General features: G+C 48.3%; 1 protein-coding gene across 4 annotated transcripts in view; it reads right to left on the bottom strand.

Annotated features, from left to right (window-relative positions):
- The window catches only part of TOGARAM2 (TOG array regulator of axonemal microtubules 2), a 56,921-nt gene that overhangs the window by 13,851 nt on the left and 26,546 nt on the right, over positions 1-16,524 (bottom strand). For all 4 annotated transcript variants that reach the window (XM_082356704.1, XM_082356702.1, XM_082356703.1 and 1 more), the window contains 6 exons: positions 14,448-14,601; positions 13,718-13,823; positions 9,107-9,342; positions 6,975-7,133; positions 2,236-2,353; positions 1,745-1,839 (listed from right to left, as the gene is read on the bottom strand). In XM_082356704.1, coding sequence (XP_082212830.1) covers positions 1,745-1,839; positions 2,236-2,353; positions 6,975-7,133; positions 9,107-9,342; positions 13,718-13,823; positions 14,448-14,601 — 868 coding nt within the window. The remainder of the gene's footprint in view (positions 1-1,744; positions 1,840-2,235; positions 2,354-6,974; positions 7,134-9,106; positions 9,343-13,717; positions 13,824-14,447; positions 14,602-16,524) is intronic.

Raw genomic sequence — 16,524 nt, forward strand, 5'->3', positions numbered from 1 at the left:
AGCTTAGTCCACCCCAGCTTCCCCTCCACCCGCTGCCTGGGGACACGGGCCTTGGGAACTCTGGAAATGCTTTTTTCTCAGGGGGCAACAGTTCGGTTGCCTAGAGCTCTATCCCCTTATCAGGCGGCAGGGCTCTCTCTTCCTGCCTTTTTTTCCTCTTTCCAGAAGCTATGTTAAGAATGGGGTGAGGGGGCTTCCCTGGTGGTGCAGTGGTTAAGAATCCACCTGCCAATGCAGGGGACACGGGTTCAAGCCCTGGTCCGGGAAGATCCCACATGCCGTGGAGCAACGAAGCCCGTGCGCCACATCTACTGAAGCCCATGTGCCACAACTACTGAAGCCTGCGCACCTAGAGCCTGTGCTCTGCAACGAGAGAAGCCACCGCAATGAGAAGCCTGCGCCCTGCAATGAAGAGTAGCCCCCACTCGCCACAGCTAGAGAAAGCCCGCGTGCAGCAGTGAAGACCCAATGCAGCCAAAAATTAAATAAATGAATAAATAAATAAATTTATTAAAAAAAAAAGAATGGGGTGAGGGAGCTTGGACTGAGGGGGTGGAAATCCACGGAAGGATGACTGGCGCAATTTAATCTAAGAGTTGGGGAAGGTCTTACCAGGAGCCTGTAACCTGACCCCTAGCTGCCTAGGCTCTGCTCACACTCCTCCGAAACTAGGGAAATGTTAAGAAGCCCTGTTGTCTTACGTTGGGATCACGTGCCCATCATTTCCCCTGGCCTGTTTCAGCCAGCATGGGAGCCGCTTCACACAGAACCCCAGTCTCCCACTGCCAACTCAGACCTGGGTCTCTGAGCTCATGCCCTACACACGGGTCCCACTCAATAGAGCCCAACATCATTCTGACATTCATCCCTATATTCCATGCTCTTTTGCCTACTGAGTTCCAAGAGAAGTGCCGGACACTGAGAATAATGAGATGAGAGATGTGGTCTTTGCCCGGAGGAGCTCACAGACCAATGGGAGACAGAGGACTGAAGGAGGGGGCAACCAGTCCGACCGGAGGACATGAGGGCAGAGAGTCAGAGAGAGCTTCTGGGAGAAGGTGACAGGTGAGTCAAATCTTGTAGGAAAAATAGGCATGTTCCGGTACAGATGGCACAGCGTAAGGAAAGGCACAGGAGTGAGAGAGAACGCAGGGAGCATGAGCTGAGAGCGCATGCGTGAGAGAGAGCAGGAAGCTACTCTAGAAGCGGTGGGCAGGGGGCATCCCTGGGGGTCCAGCTTAGGAGTCCACACGTGTTCCTCCTGGGACATCGCAGAAGGGTCTCACGTTTTAGGCACAGGAGTGACTGTCAGATTCCTGTTGGATTGCTAACTCCTCCTAATGCCCACCCTCTAGCCCTTTGGCCCATTCCTTCTCATCCGCCTTGATTCCACCTCTGCCTCTAAATTAGTCCCAGGCTATGCGGAAAGGCCCTGCTGCTCTAAGTGAATGGAGAAACTCTGAGCTCACCCAAAAAGGCTGACCAACAATCCATCCCACTTAAACTGCACCTCCACGGCCAAGACTGCAGGAACCCGTCTCTACCAGCAGATGCTCCTGAGCCCAGCATTTGCTCTCCCCAAGATCTGGGTGAGGGAACCCTTCCCATAAATTTACTCATGAGTCCTGCTGACCCAGCTAGGTCTCAGTCACAGCCCAGATGCCCACCCCTCCCCCGGGCCAAGCAGAACGTCGCCGTCAGCAGTCTTGGATGGGGAGCCCCAGGGAGACAAGAGCTACTGTACCCATCCTCGCCGGGCAGCCCATTCTCACACACCACCAGACTCCTTGACACCTTGCGGCCTTTGGCAGATGGAAGTTCATCACCATCTTCTATCCCCTTGAAAAATACACACAGAACATGAGCCAAAAGGGGTGGCCCTGTGGGGAACGGCCAGACACTCCAGTCTAGACCAAAACAAGAGGAATAACCTGTTCCACCTGGGAGGGCACAGGGGAGTCTTCCAGAGCACAGGTAATCGGGTCAGGGATCAAGATCCCCACTTAAAAGATGAAGGCAAAGAGGCCCAGGGAGGCTCAAGGGACACAGGCGGTGAGAGGCAGATGCAGGTCTGAGCACCAGGAAGGAAATTCCACCCGTCAGGAGTCGTGGGTGAAATTAAAGCCTCTGGAGTGCGTGCCCCCCTCCCCTGACCAGCGTGAGGGCTGCGGGCTGCCAGGCTCAGCTCTGATTCCCACCCCAGACCAGCTCGCACCTCGCTGCCTGCTGACTCACCCACTGTTTAATAGCTGTCATGACCTTCTGCAAGTCGTGGGATGGGAGGGACTGCTTCAGAAATGCATCAAACCTTGTGTTTGACATCAAGATATTCACCATCTTCCGACCATAAAACCTGCCATTGGACAAAGAGCAGGATGAAAAACAACCACAGAAATGCAATAGAAATTTGCTTTACATAATTTTTCTAATTATAGTAAGAGAATTTTTAATACTTTTTCTAATTATGACAGTAATCCCCACCCAGTTAAAAACTAGATTCATGAAAGAATAAACAACCATAATCTCATTACCAAGAGAAAACCACTTAAATGTGTACATATTTTCTTGTAGTCTTTTTTCCAAGCATATATACATTTTAGTTGATATCAGAATATATACGCAATATTTACCCAGCTTTTTTCACTTTACCATTAAAGATCTTCCCACGTCCTCCTCTTCAATGGCTAAATAATGTTCTGTTAGATGACTATACCAAAGTGTATTAACATTTTTCTAGCATGAGACATTTAGAAGTCTGAGGAAGTGTGCAGTGGGGCAATATAGGAGGGAGTGGTCAACCCTATTTGATAAACAGTGGTGGGCAAGGGGGCTAATCAAGGAGGGCTTCACTGAAGAGGTGACCTTGGGTTGGGACTCAAAAAATGAGTAGGAGTACACAAGTGGGACGGGATTAAGGAGTAAGTGGAGGAGGGAGACATCCCAGGGTCCATAAGACAGTCTGATAGGTCTGCAGGTGTTTGGTTGGAGAATAACCGGCAGGGACTGGACTCAGGGAGAGAATAGGCTAGAGAAGAAGATAGGACTCAATTTAGGGAGACGTGAAGGAGTTGGGCTTTAGTCTGCAGGCAATGGGAAGCTGAGAAATGATCAGATTTGCACTAAAGTCAAAATGTCTCAGGCAGCAGTGTGGAGGATGGATCTTTGGGGACAAGGGTGGGGGCCGGGAGACCTGTTAGGAGGCCACTATAATAGTCCAGGCAAAAGATGATGAAGGCCTGACATAGGCAGGAGGGTAGGGGTAAGTAGGGACGATCAGATTCAAGAGCTGCTAAAGAAGATGAAATTGCAGGACTTGGTAGGTGCTTGGAGGGGGAGCCCAAAGCATCTAGAATTATCATACTTCACTCAACCTAAAACTCCACTGATTGTAAAATGCACCATTAATTTATTTTCCACTAAGGAAAAACAGAAAAAGAAGACACTGGTGATTTCCACTGCCTTCAGTGACACAGCCCCGTGTGTGAAGGCCATCCTTTTACATGCTATCTCAGAAACAGAAGTAACACTTTTCTGGGAAGTGTCCTTCCTTCCTTAGGTTGGATAAAATACTTGTTGGTTGCTTTGTAAGAAACTGTGGAATTTGGGTCATTCCTTCAGTGATGAATGTTTGCGTTAATATCGAATTTATGCCCCATCGCTCTATTTCCATGCCTTTTCTCATATACGATAACGCTCCATTTCAATGTCAAATAATAGTGTAATATTTCTAAGACATTTTAAACGCGATTAAACTCAACAATTCTCCACAGTGACTTCTTAAATAAATATAAAAGGCTAACCAGCAAAGAAAGGTTCATAATGTAGTTCCTACAATGCAAACTGTAATTCAAACATTTATATGATGAGCAACAACGATCAAGTTTGCAACTGTATAAATAGTAAAACCCAAGTCATAACTGCTGCCTGGCCAACAGCAGCTGTGAGATGCCTAGGATTCTAAGATATTAAAATGTGGAGGGGGAAAATGAAGTATGAAATTCCCCATTCTGCATCTTAGATGACTTGGTAAATAATAGTGACTTTAATAAGAGAGGGAACACAGCCAGAGAAGCAGGCTTAAAGAGAAGGCAATGAGTTCATTTAGGGACAGTTTGCACTGACGATGACAATGGGACATCCCAGTGATGGGTCCTGTGGGGGCATCAGAAAGATGGGACAGATGCTCAGAGAAGGGCTGACCTGGAGGGAGACACGGGGAAGCATCAGAGTTTGCTGTGGCTGGAGCCACAGGAAGTGATGGAACCGCTCAGAGAAGGCTGCAAGAGGGGGACGAGGACAAAGACACTCCTGCAGCCACGGGCATCGGGGTGTGGGCAGGCGGAGGAGAAAGGCACAGAGGGACCAGGAAAACCAGGGAATGTGGTACCATGCAAGCCAGAAGCATAGGGTTCCAAGAAGGAAAATGAAGTGCCGTCAACGCCATCCAGCGTGAGAGAAAGGGTCAGAAGGGAGAGGGGTTTAGATCTGGAGAGATGTTACATCTTAATGCCCATCCCCCCACCGACAGTGAAGAACCAACCAACCAAAACCTTCTACTTCCCTGACAATATTCTTCCTGTCAGTAAATGGCACTATCATTCACCCAGTTGTTCAGTTTAAAAACCTAAGCATCATCTTTGATTCCTCTTTGAAATCCTCAGCACCCAACTGCTATCAGCTATGCCTTCAGAATAGACCCCACTCCACCCCCTTCCCCCTGCTGCAGCCTCCAGCACCTCTTGCCAGGACTCCGGGGTAGCCATCTGTCTGGCATTCCTCCTCCATCCTGGCCCCTCTCCCCCGCTATCAACCCTCCAGTAAGTAGTCAGAGATGTTTTTTGTTTGTTTGTTTGTTTTATAAATAATTTTTGTTTATGAGGTAACAAAAGGGAATATTTTCTACAAAATGAGAAAGCTGCCAAAATTGTTAATCATTCTTTCCCCAGATCAGAACACCCATCAGCTTGAAAACCAGGAGGAAAGCTTGGGGATCATTAAATCTGGTGCATCGGGTAATATTTTCATGATTAGTCTCCCCTGAAATGTCCAACTTTTTTTTTTAACTTAGTCATCCAGCCCTTTCACTGGTCAGTGAGTCAAGGAAGGGATTTAACAATAGATACTAGGGTTGAGGGGTTGTCTCTTCCTGACCTGATTTTCAAAAACCTGGATCCTTAATGATATAGGAAGGGTTTGAGGCATATACAAATTATTTTGGAGAATACTGTAGTAAGACCAAAATTTTCTTGCTGCCCCCTCTAAGAAAGAGGACAGATAGAGAATAGTTCAACAGTAGTGGGTCCAAAAGGGAGACTCTCTGTGCTATCTTCATGGGTTGATTCCTGGAGAGGTAGAATGGAGAAGCAGAAAATCCCCAAACAGGATCCTACAGAGACAGCAAGTTCCAAGTATAAAAAAGCTCTGTTTTGTCTAGGCCTTCTACCTCTCCATCGAATTTCCCATAGCCTAACATTATGTTGTAGGAGTTAACAGAATAAAGAGATTTTTTTTGAATCAAAAGGCTAGCAAACACATAAAGAAGCACTCAAACTTGTTAGTAATCAGGGAGGGGAAAAAAAGTATTCTGAAACAGCAATGAGCTAGAACGTTTCCCCATCAGATGGATAAAAATGTGAAATCCAGAAACTGCAATGTTGTAAGGATATATTCGCCTCGGCACTCAGGAGGGAGGCGGAGGGGCACCGCGTGCGTGAGGGCTCCCGGCGACGCCTGGGCGGCCTGAGTGAACACGGCCCTGACCTCACTCGCGCTCCGGGCAAATTCCCAAAGACATCCTCCTGGGCGCTGTCAGGGGCCCCCTACGAGGACTGAGGTGCAGCACCGTGGGAGTGCACCGGGCAGGGTGGGAGGCATCCCGTGCATCGCAGCGCTCCAGTGTTGTGCTGCACGGACACCCCACACGAAGGCACTGCCTCAGACACAACACAGAACACAGTGTGGACGTGCCCTCTGGAGCTGTACCGAGCGTGCTGGGGGCCCCAGACATGGTGATGACACGCCATGAACCGGGGAGTGTGATTAACTGCACCCCAACGCCAGGTTTTAAAGACAGTTAATCAGATCCTATCGCTCTCCTGCTTAAAACCATCTAACGCTGACTCACACTCCTACTGAAAAATCCTCCATGCTTCCGGTCACACCCAGACCGGAATCCCAGCTCCTGACCAGGGCCTGTGAGGCCCCCCCTGGCCTGGTCTTGCCGTCTCCACGTCATCGCCTGCCACTGCCCTCACTCACTGTGCTCCACGCAGCCTCGCCTTTCTCTTCATTAAACAGCAAGCCTATCCCACCCGGGAGCCTCTGTACTATCTTCCTTTGCTGTGACTCTTGCATCCCAGACCCTCAAAGAGCTGGGTCCTACTAGCCAATCAGTTCTCCACTCAAATGTCACTCCTTAGAAAGACTTCCCCTGACTCTCAATCTAAAGTAGCCCTGACCCCGTTCTCTACTACATCTTCTTTTACCCCTTCTCTGTGTCTAAAACTGTCATAATTATTTACTTGCTTATTACCCAACTAGAAGGTAATCTCCAAGACAGCGGGGGCCTAATTTTTCTTATTCACAGTCATATTCATAGTAATGAAAAGAATGCTTATCAAATATCTCTTGAAAAATTGAATGAATGGATGGCTTTATAGAGAATGGAGCTGGGCTGGGACAGGAATTGGAGCAAGATGGCAATGGCTAGAGAGGGAGTGGAAGGTGAGGAAGGGGAGCCGGGGGCGGGGGAGGTGGGTAGCGGCCATTCCCTGAGCCATCGCCCCGGCTGTGGCGGTGTGGAGAGGTGGGACGACAGCTGTAGGGAAAGGACACAGCTTCGTCCACCAACTGTCCTTCCGAGTGGCCCCGGGGAAGCTGAGCTGCTTGGGCCTGGGCCCTCGAGGCTGGCTGGTTGCCTTGTCTGCCCTGGGCTGGCGAGGTCAGCCATCCCCAGGACTCTGGCCCTGCATTACCTGGTGTCCTGGTTGGAGTCCTGGGCCAGCCTCACCAGGTTGTGCACCAGCATGTCTGTGCTCTCTCTGGTGCCTGAGAGAAGTTTCTCGGCGCCTATCTGCTCCAGGACGACCAAGAGGTGCTCAGCGGTGCACTTCCGGACTAAGGGGTTTCTGTGGCTGAAACACAATCACGGACAAGGGCTCAGCCAAGGAATGCGGTGTGTGGGTCCCCAGCCTGGCACACGTGGACCTACAGTTGTGCATCCATGTTTCACGCCTCAGTGGGCTCCAAATTTGGTCCCAAGCAGACTAAAGGGAATCTTCAAGGAAAGAGCAGACCCTTCCTGACACTGGAACTAAGGATGATGACGGGGTGGACTGAGCACGTGAAGACACATGACGTCACCAGACGCACTGTGTGCCTACCGTCCCCGTTCCTTCCTGAGCTCCTGTCCTGCCTTTGCCTAAATGCACTTCCCCACATCTTCTCCACCTAGAATAACCTACTTCTGCCTTCTGAGCCCTCCAGGCGGAAGTAGTGCTCCCTGGGGGTGGCAGTGTCCTTGTCCCCGGGAAGTACAGGGGTACCCGCATGGCTCCCAGGGGCCACCAAGTCTTCCTCTCAGTCGAATCCCCCATGCCCCACTGGTGCCAGGCACATGCCAACCCTTCAGCACTTCGCGGGAGTTTACTGCACATTCATTGAGCTGAATTGAGCCAGAGGGGGGGATAGGAGATTGATGGATGATTTCAGGGAGAACCTGAAATCTTACAGGAGGAACCCATCAGGATGTCACCTCTTTATTTCTCACCCTATTCAATGTGAATTCAATGTCCCCACAGTCCATTAGGTGACACTGGCCCTGGGGTCCATCCCAATGGAACACAAAGGGAGGCTTCTGGGCTCTCCCTACTCAGTCTGGTCCAGGGACCAGCACCATTAGCCCCTGAATCAGAATCAGCATTTTAGCCAGATCCCCGGGAATTCAACTGCACAGCCCTGTACCAGGCTCCCCTGGTTCTCGCAGACAACAGTCAACTGTCTCAATTTGCTGTGAGCACAGCCTCCCTGCCAGGCACCATACTAAGCACCTTCAAGCCAGTGTCTCCTCAACTCCGTAAGCTACTACTGTCATCATCTTGCAGGTGAGGAAGCGGAGGCATGGGGAGGAATCCAGAGATAAGTACAGTTCATTTCTCCCAACTTAATAGTAGCCATGGTGGGCATTCAATAAATGTTAGGTAGAGGCAGCCGCTGCTGTAAGTGCTCTTTCCTGAATCAATTCCTTTACTCCTCACAACAGTATTATCATTGGGTTGGCCAAAAAGTTCGTTCGAGTTTGGTCGTAAGATGTTATGGACAAACCCGAACGAACTTTTTGGCCAACCCAATATTATCCCCCTTTTACAGATGAGGAAACCAAGGCATGGGGAAGTTTAGTAACAATCCAGGGTGTGAACCCAGCCAACATGGCTCGGGAGTCTGTAGGCAAAGGCCTCTTGGCTGCTCCAACACTCCCTGGGTTCTACCTGTTAGGCCCCCCTGCGTAAGGGTCGGTGTCGTGACTGGCTTGCTGGGGTTGAGAGATGTTTCACCCTGTGGGAGAAAGGGCTTGGGAAATGCTTCTGGTTTTGCTGTTGGGTTTGGTTTTTACATAAAGAGAAAGCAGATCTGGCTGCAGAAAGGCTCCAATAGCTGCCAGCCCCCTCCTCCTCCCCAGAGGGCCAAGTGGTGCCAGCTGGAGATCTTGTGCCTTGCTCTCCTCGTCGCCCAGATTTCATCAGAAGGAAGCACCCTTCCCCTGGGAGAGTGGCAGGGGCTCCTCAGGCACAGGCCAAAGGCTGCCTCTGCCGTCCCGTCTCTGGGGACATTACCACAGCCACTATGGGCTCCCCAGTGTTGAGCAGACAATAGCACCTGTCCCTTCCCAGCTGGGACCCGGGGCTGCCCTGAGCTCCCCTCATTACCCACAGGCTGGTCCAGGAGAGGTGGGAGAGAAGCCCACCAGGGAGCAGGGGTCTTCCTCGCCCAGGTAAATACGTGAGGCGCCTGCACCATCTCCCTGCTCCTCCCCCACCCCAGCGCCTCTCCCCTTTGCGTCACCTTCCCAGGCCACCGCGCCCCCCCCAGACAACAGGCCCCCACATACTAGATGCCCGCCGAGGTGAGGGCCACCAGGGAGCGGGTGGGGGTCACGTGCTCCACCATGGCCCCCAGGGACCGGCTGGCCGCCCTCTGGATGAACTTGCTGGTGTTCCCCATCTTCTGGAGCAGGCAGCGGGCGATCTCTTCAGCCTCCTGGTCCATATTCTTCTTCAAGGCCCGGAAGAGTTCTCCCAGGGTGCTGATGGCCAGGCGGGACACCTTGGAACGGAGGTTGGTGACCTTGGAGAGAAATGGGAGGGGGACCCTGCAAGACTGCTGGGCCCTGCCAAGGGCTCCAGCACATACGAAGAAGGAGCCCTGCACCACCCTCCCGCAGCCCTCACCTTCACCCGGGCCTAGGCCTCGCCAGGCTAGAAACAGAAACCCTGCAGCTGCTCTGGGCAAAACATTCCCGTTTTAAAGAAACACTATTAAGCCTTGGTAAATTTAAGAAAATTGAAATCGTATCAAGTATCTTTTCCGACCACAACGCTATGAGACTAGATATCAATTACAGGAAAAGATCTGTAAAAAATACAAACACATGGAGGCTACACAATACACTACTTAATAACAAAGTGATCACTGAAGAAATCAAAGGGGAAATCAAAAAATACCTAGAAACAAATGACAATGGAGATACAATGACCCAAAACCTATGCGACGCAGCAAAAGCAGTGCTAAGAGGGAAGTTTATAGCAATACAAGCCTACCTCAAGAAACAGGAAACATCTCGAATAAACAACCTAACCTTGCACCTAAAGCAATTAGAGAAAGAAGAACAAAAAACCCCCAAAGCCAGCAGAAGGAAAGAAATCATAAAGATTAGGTCAGAAATAAATGAAAAAGAAATGAAGGAAACAATAGCAAAAATCAATGAAACTAAAAGCTGGTTCTTTGAGAAGATAAACAAAATTGATAAACCATTAGCCAGACTCATCAAGAGAAAAAGGGAGAAGACTCAAATCAATAGAATTAGAAATGAAAAAGGAGAAGTAACCACTGACAGTGCAGAAATACAAACGATCATGAGAGATTACTACAAGCAACTCTATGCCAATAAAATGGACAACCTGGAAGAAATGGACAGATTCTTAGAAATGCACAAACTGCCGAGACTGAACCAGGAAGAAATAGAAAATATGAACAGACCAATCACAAGCACTGAAATTGAAACTGTGATTAAAAACCTTCCAACAAACAAAAGCCCAGGACCAGATGGCTTCACAGGCGAATTCTATCAAACATTTAGAGAAGAGCTAACACCTATCCTTCTCAAACTCTTCCAAAATCTTGCAGAGGGAGGAACACTCCCAAACTCATTCTACGAGGCCACCATCACCCTGATACCAAAACCAGACAAAGATGTCACAAAGAAAGAAAACTACAGGCCAATATCACTGATGAACATAGATGCAAAAATCCTCAACAAAATACTCGCAAACAGAATCCAACAGCACATTAAAAGGATCATACACCATGATCAAGTGGGGTTTATCCCAGGAATGCAAGGATTCTTCAACATACACAAATCAATCAATGTGATACACCATATTAACAAATTGAAGGAGAAAAACCATATGATCTTCTCAATAGATGCAGAGAAAGCTTTCGACAAAATTCAACACCCATTTATGATAAAAGCCCTGCAGAAAGTAGGAATAGAGGGAACTTTCCGCAACATAATAAAGGCCATATATGACAAACCCACAGCCAACATTGTCCTCAATGGTGAAAAACTGAAACCATTTCCACTAAGATCAGGAACAAGACAAGGTTGCCCACTCTCACCACTATTATTCAACATAGTTTTGGAAGTGTTAGCCACAGCAATCAGAGAAGACAAAGAAATAAAAGGAATCCAAATCGGAAAAGAAGAAGTAAAGCTGTCACTATTTGCAGATGACATGATACTATACATAGAGAATCCTAAAGATGCTACCAGAAAACTCCTAGAGCTAATCAATGAATTTGGTAAAGTAGCAGGATACAAAATTAATGCACAGAAATCTCTTGCATTTCTATACACTAATGACGAAAAATCTGAAAGTGAAATTAAGAAAACACTCCCATTTACCATTGCAACAAAAAGAATAAAATATCTAGGAATAAACCTACCTAAGGAGACAAAAGACCTGTATACAGAAAATTATAAGACACTGATGAAAGAAATTAAAGATGATACAAATAGATGGAAAGATATACCATGTTCCTGGATTGGAAGAATCAACATTGTGAAAATGACTCTACTACCCAAAGCAATCTACAGATTCAATGCAATCCCTATCAAACTACCACTGGCATTTTTCACAGAACTAGAACAAAAAATTTCACAATTTGTATGGAAACACAAAAGACCCCGAATAGCCAAAGCAATCTTGAGAACGAAAAATGGAGCTGGGGGAATCAGGCTCCCTGACTTCAGACTATATTACAAAGCTACAGTAATCAAGACAGTTTGGTACTGGCACAAAAAGAGAAATATATATCAATGGAACAGGATAGAAAGCCCAGAGATAAACCCACGCACATATGGTCACCTTATCTTTGATAAAGGAGGCAAGCATATACAGTGGAGAAAAGACAGCCTCTTCAATAAGTGGTGCTGGGAAAATTGGACAGATACATGTAAAAGTATGAAATTAGAACACTCCCTGACACCATGCACAAAAATAAACTCAAAATGGATTAAAGACCTAAGTGTAAGGGCAGACACTATCAAACTCTTAGAGGAAAACATAGGCAGAACACTCTATGACATACATCACAGCAAGATTCTTTTTGACCCAGCTCCCAGAGAAATGGAAATAAGAACACAAATAAACACATGGGACCTAATGAAACTTAAAAGCTTTTGCACAGCAAAGGAAACCATAAACAAGACCAAAAGACAACCATCAGAATGGGAGAAAATATTTGCAAATGAAGCAACTGACAAAGGATTAATCTCCAAGATTTACAAGCAGCTCATGCAGCTCAATAACAAAAAAACGAACAACCCAATCCAAAAATGGGCAGAAGACCTAAATAGACATTTCTCCAAAGAAGATATACAGATGGCCTACAGACACATGAAAGAATGCTCAACATCATTAATCATTAGAGAAATGCAAATCAAAACTACAATGAGATATCATCTCACACCGGTCAGAATGGCCATCATCAAAAAATCTAGAAACAATAAATGCTGGAGAGGGTGTGGAGGAAAGGGAACACTCTTGCACTGTTGGTGGGAATGTAAATTGATACAGCCACTATGGAGAACAGTATGGAGGTTCCTTAAAAAACTACAAATAGAACTACCATACGACCCAGCAATCCCACTACTGGGCATATACCCTGAGAAAACCATAGGTCAAAAAGAGTCATGTACCAAAATGTTCATTGCAGCTCTATTTACAATAGCCAGGACATGGAAGCAACCTAAATGTCCATTGACAGATGAATGGATAAAGAAGATGTGGCACATATATACAATGGAATATTACTCAGCCATAAAAAGAAATGAAATGGAGGTATTTGTAATGAGGTGGATGGAGTTAGAGTCTGTCATACAGAGTGAAGTAAGTCAGAAAGAGAAAAATAAATACAGTATGCTAACACATATATACGGAATCTAAGGAAAAAAAAAAAAAAAAAAGGCCATGAAGAACCTAGTGGCAAGACGGGAATAAAGACACAGACCTACCAGAGAATGGACTTGAGGATATGGGGAGGGGGTGGGGTGAGATGTGACAGGGTAAGAGAGTGTCATGGACATATATACACTACCAAATGTAAAATAGATAGCTAGTGGGAAGCAGCCGCATAGCACAGGGAGATCAGCTTGGTGCTTTGTGACCACCTAGAGGGGTGGGATGGGGAGGGTGGGAGGGAGGGAGATGCAAGAGGGAAGAGAAATGGGAACATATTGTATACGTATAACAGATTCACTTTGTTATAAAGCAGAAGCTAACACACCATTGTAAGGCAATTATACTTCAATAAAGATGTTTAAAAAAAAAAAAGAAAAAAGAAACACTATTACTGTTGCTATCATCATAATTATCAATTCTATTATTATCATTATCATCTGAAATTTGTGCAACACTAAGTCTTGAAAACACAATTATTTAATTGGACCTTCACAAGGCCCCCCACTGGAACAGTCTGTTCCCAAGGGCACGGGTCATGGCCTCCACTTGTGATAAGATACACCTTACTGCCCCTCTGAGCCCAGCCTAGGCCAAGCTCTAGCCCCACAGGAGAAAGAATTTGGGAAGTGTTACAATTGCCCAGAAGTTAGAGACCTGGCCCAGAACACTCCATCCCTCTGAGGCATCCTAAGTACAGAGGACAATGCAGGGCTGTGACAGATGGGCACATAAGATTCTGACTGTTTCAATACCCAGAGATTAGAAATAAGGAAACCCCAGGCCTCAGTTTTCCAATCTGAGAAATGGGTGGCTAGCTCCTGCTCCAGTGGCTGAGGGCTGAGAAATAGGCAGGGATGCCCATGTTCCAGGGAGCCGTGGGCCCCTCCGTGGCTGCTGTGTGACCCACACTGAGCAACAGCACCAGGGAAGGGGGACTGGCTGGGGGTCAAGCAGAGTACACAGGACACAGGAGGCCTCACCTCTCCAGTCACGGCCAAGGACACTTCGTGCAGCCTCCCAGCGAGGACCTCCAGGTGGCAGGCCGCCAGGCGCTGGATGCTCACCAGGCCCTTCTCCTTCATCTGCCTGAGAAGCAAGTCCAGGCCCTGTCACAGGCAGTGGGGGTGGGAGGAGCCCCCTCCCTCTGCAGACCAGGGCATCCACGTCCCCAGCACCTCCACCGCAGTGCGGAGGGATTCAGTGGCCTCGGTGGCCGGGTGTCCTGGTGTAACACCCAGGCTGAAATCCTAACCGTCCCGTGCAAGCCATTCTACGGGGCCCGTGACCCATCCCCACCCAGGATAGAAGCCCACCCCAGAGCCCGGGCCTACGCCAGACGCAAAGCCAGCACCTTCAAGAGAAGGCACTTGCACATGAGGACTGAAGACAAGGAGGCCTTCCTGCAAACGTTCTGGACCCCAAGTCATCGCTCTGCTCACAACTAAGACTGTGTGTGGGAGGAACATGGGAGCAGAATGAACTTGACTTAGAAAAATGAAGGGCTGTGACCTTCCTCAGGCCCCCACGAAAGCGCCACGGAGTCAGATCGTACTTTCTAGGGCCGGCTCTGGTGCGTCATAGAGCAGTGCACAGGGCAGGCGCAGGCGGCCAGACCCACAGGCACTCCCCCTCACGCCTCCTCCAGGGGACCAGGGCCTGCAGTGGGGGAGGCGGGGGGCGGCGGCGGGAGCACAGGGAGTGTTTCCTCACCAGTCGCTGCGGCCCAGGCACAGCAGGGCATCCACCAGCCCCAGCTCCGGGTTCGAGAAAGGCCTTAACTCCTTAAAAGCCCGAAGATCCGTCTCCTCCTCCTCTTCTTCCCACTCAGGAGACCCCAGAGTAAGCACCACAGGTAAGGAGTGAGCTGCACTCACAGAGAAGGAAAGGAGCAGGCAGGTGTTACCGAGAGGATCCGCGACCTGCCCAGCGCCGAGCCCACCTTAGGGCGGCACGCAGGGAGAAGGGACCCGCGAGGGTGAGAAGCCAGGGCCTGGGCTGCACTCCCAGGGGAGCCACAGACACCACCTAACTCCTACCCCTGGTTGACAGTTTCTATCCCTACCATCGCCAATCTGATTCTTATAAACAAACTGGCCTGTGATAGGCTCTTGATGTCATGTGACCGAGCCCACCACGCTGGTGACCCACCCACAATCCTGCCCTGTCTGTGGCTCGAGGTGAGGCCAGCAAGTCTGTCAAGGAATGACTCCCCTGCTCTAACCTCATCCCCACCCAGGAGCCTGTGTTACGGCTTCTCCTCCTCCTCCTTCCCTCCGACTCTCCATCCTTTTGTGAAGCCACCCAAGACAGGGAAGTGGCCCAAAGGCAGCCGGCGGGAGGAAGCAGGGGACAGTGAAGGCACCTATGAGACAATTAGCTGATACTTGAGTGGTCAAGATGTGGCCACACTTGCAGGGACTGACAATAAGCAGGGATGTTGTTTAAAAATCAGATCACGTTTTCTAGGCTCTCCTTCCTTGGGGACAGATGCCAGAATCATAAGATTCTAGAACAGGAAGGACGTTTGGAGGCTTCCATCTGGTCCAATGCTCAAATCACAGAGCTGAGGCACCAGAGGTCCACAGAGGCTGGGGATGCCCACAGTGCCTCAGTTCCTCCATCAACAGAGCCTGAACTGGAATCCAGAGCTCTCACTTCTTGCCTAGTTTTCTTCAGAGGTTCATCTTTACATGACTTTCACTATGGCCTCTCTAGGAGGTCCTGGGTAAATCTGAATTGGGGCAGTCCTTTATTTAAAACCAAGAAAAAAAAAAGAACTCATTCCTGGATTCTCCTCTCAGCGTTGCCATTGGATCAAGATTCATTAGCCAAAGTCTTAGCCCCTATGGGCCACCATCACCTTGAGAGACCTTGGGTGACCTTGAGTCTCTGTTGTCTATAAAATGAGTGGCTTAGGTTAGATAGCTCACTATTTCCCAAGTATCAACCATTCAGTTACCAATTTCATGATTTTTTTGCTATATCTCTAAATTACTTGTACTTTATTTACATGGTACTTTTCTTCAAATCAACCCACTTTTCAAATCCTAAATAAGTTTATTTTAAAGGGAAATTTATGTCACTACCATAATTGGTAAATGATTATTTGTCATGGTATACGATAAATATGTACAGTAAAAGAACATTATAAACGCCAGCTATAAAAGGACAGTCAGCTTCTGATGTCTCAAGCTGGGAGAAGGATCTCTTTGTTTAAAAAGGAAATTCACAAGTCTTAGAGAGGTGCTAAAAACTAGCACCAGATTAAGACTTTTACTTGATGGAATCAAAAGGATAGAAAGAGAGCAGAAAAGGGAGGTCAGTCAATATTATTTTTAGCACCAAAATGATGCTCTATTCTACAAACAATGTCCACATTTAAAGAAACTCTGAACCAGGTTGGTTGTTTTCAAATGTCCTTCACTAGCAAAATCTTTTCAAATGAAATCCCACGTGGAGCCCCAGTATTCAAAAAGGGGAGGCAAACTAGACACTCCTCTGGTAGAATGGGGACAGGGCCTCCCCTTGTCCCTTGGCACCTTCCTGAGTGTCCCATAGAACCTTCAGGTCCTCAGATCCCAGTCTGCCACCAGCCCTGTCCAGCCCTGACATTTTATGAGGCGACAAGCAAGAACCCAGGGTCTTCCCAGAAGACTTTTTTCCTCTTCCTGGTGTTGCCAGCTACTTCCATGGGGGCTGCTTCCCGGCATCTGTGGTCCTGGTGCACTGGTGAGTCCTCTAGGACATGTCACGCAGGCTGGGCACACCTGTCCAGCCACCCACAATT

Source organism: Balaenoptera borealis (assembly GCF_965194805.1).
Source record: "Balaenoptera borealis genome assembly, chromosome: 15".
NCBI lineage: Eukaryota > Metazoa > Chordata > Mammalia > Artiodactyla > Balaenopteridae > Balaenoptera > Balaenoptera borealis.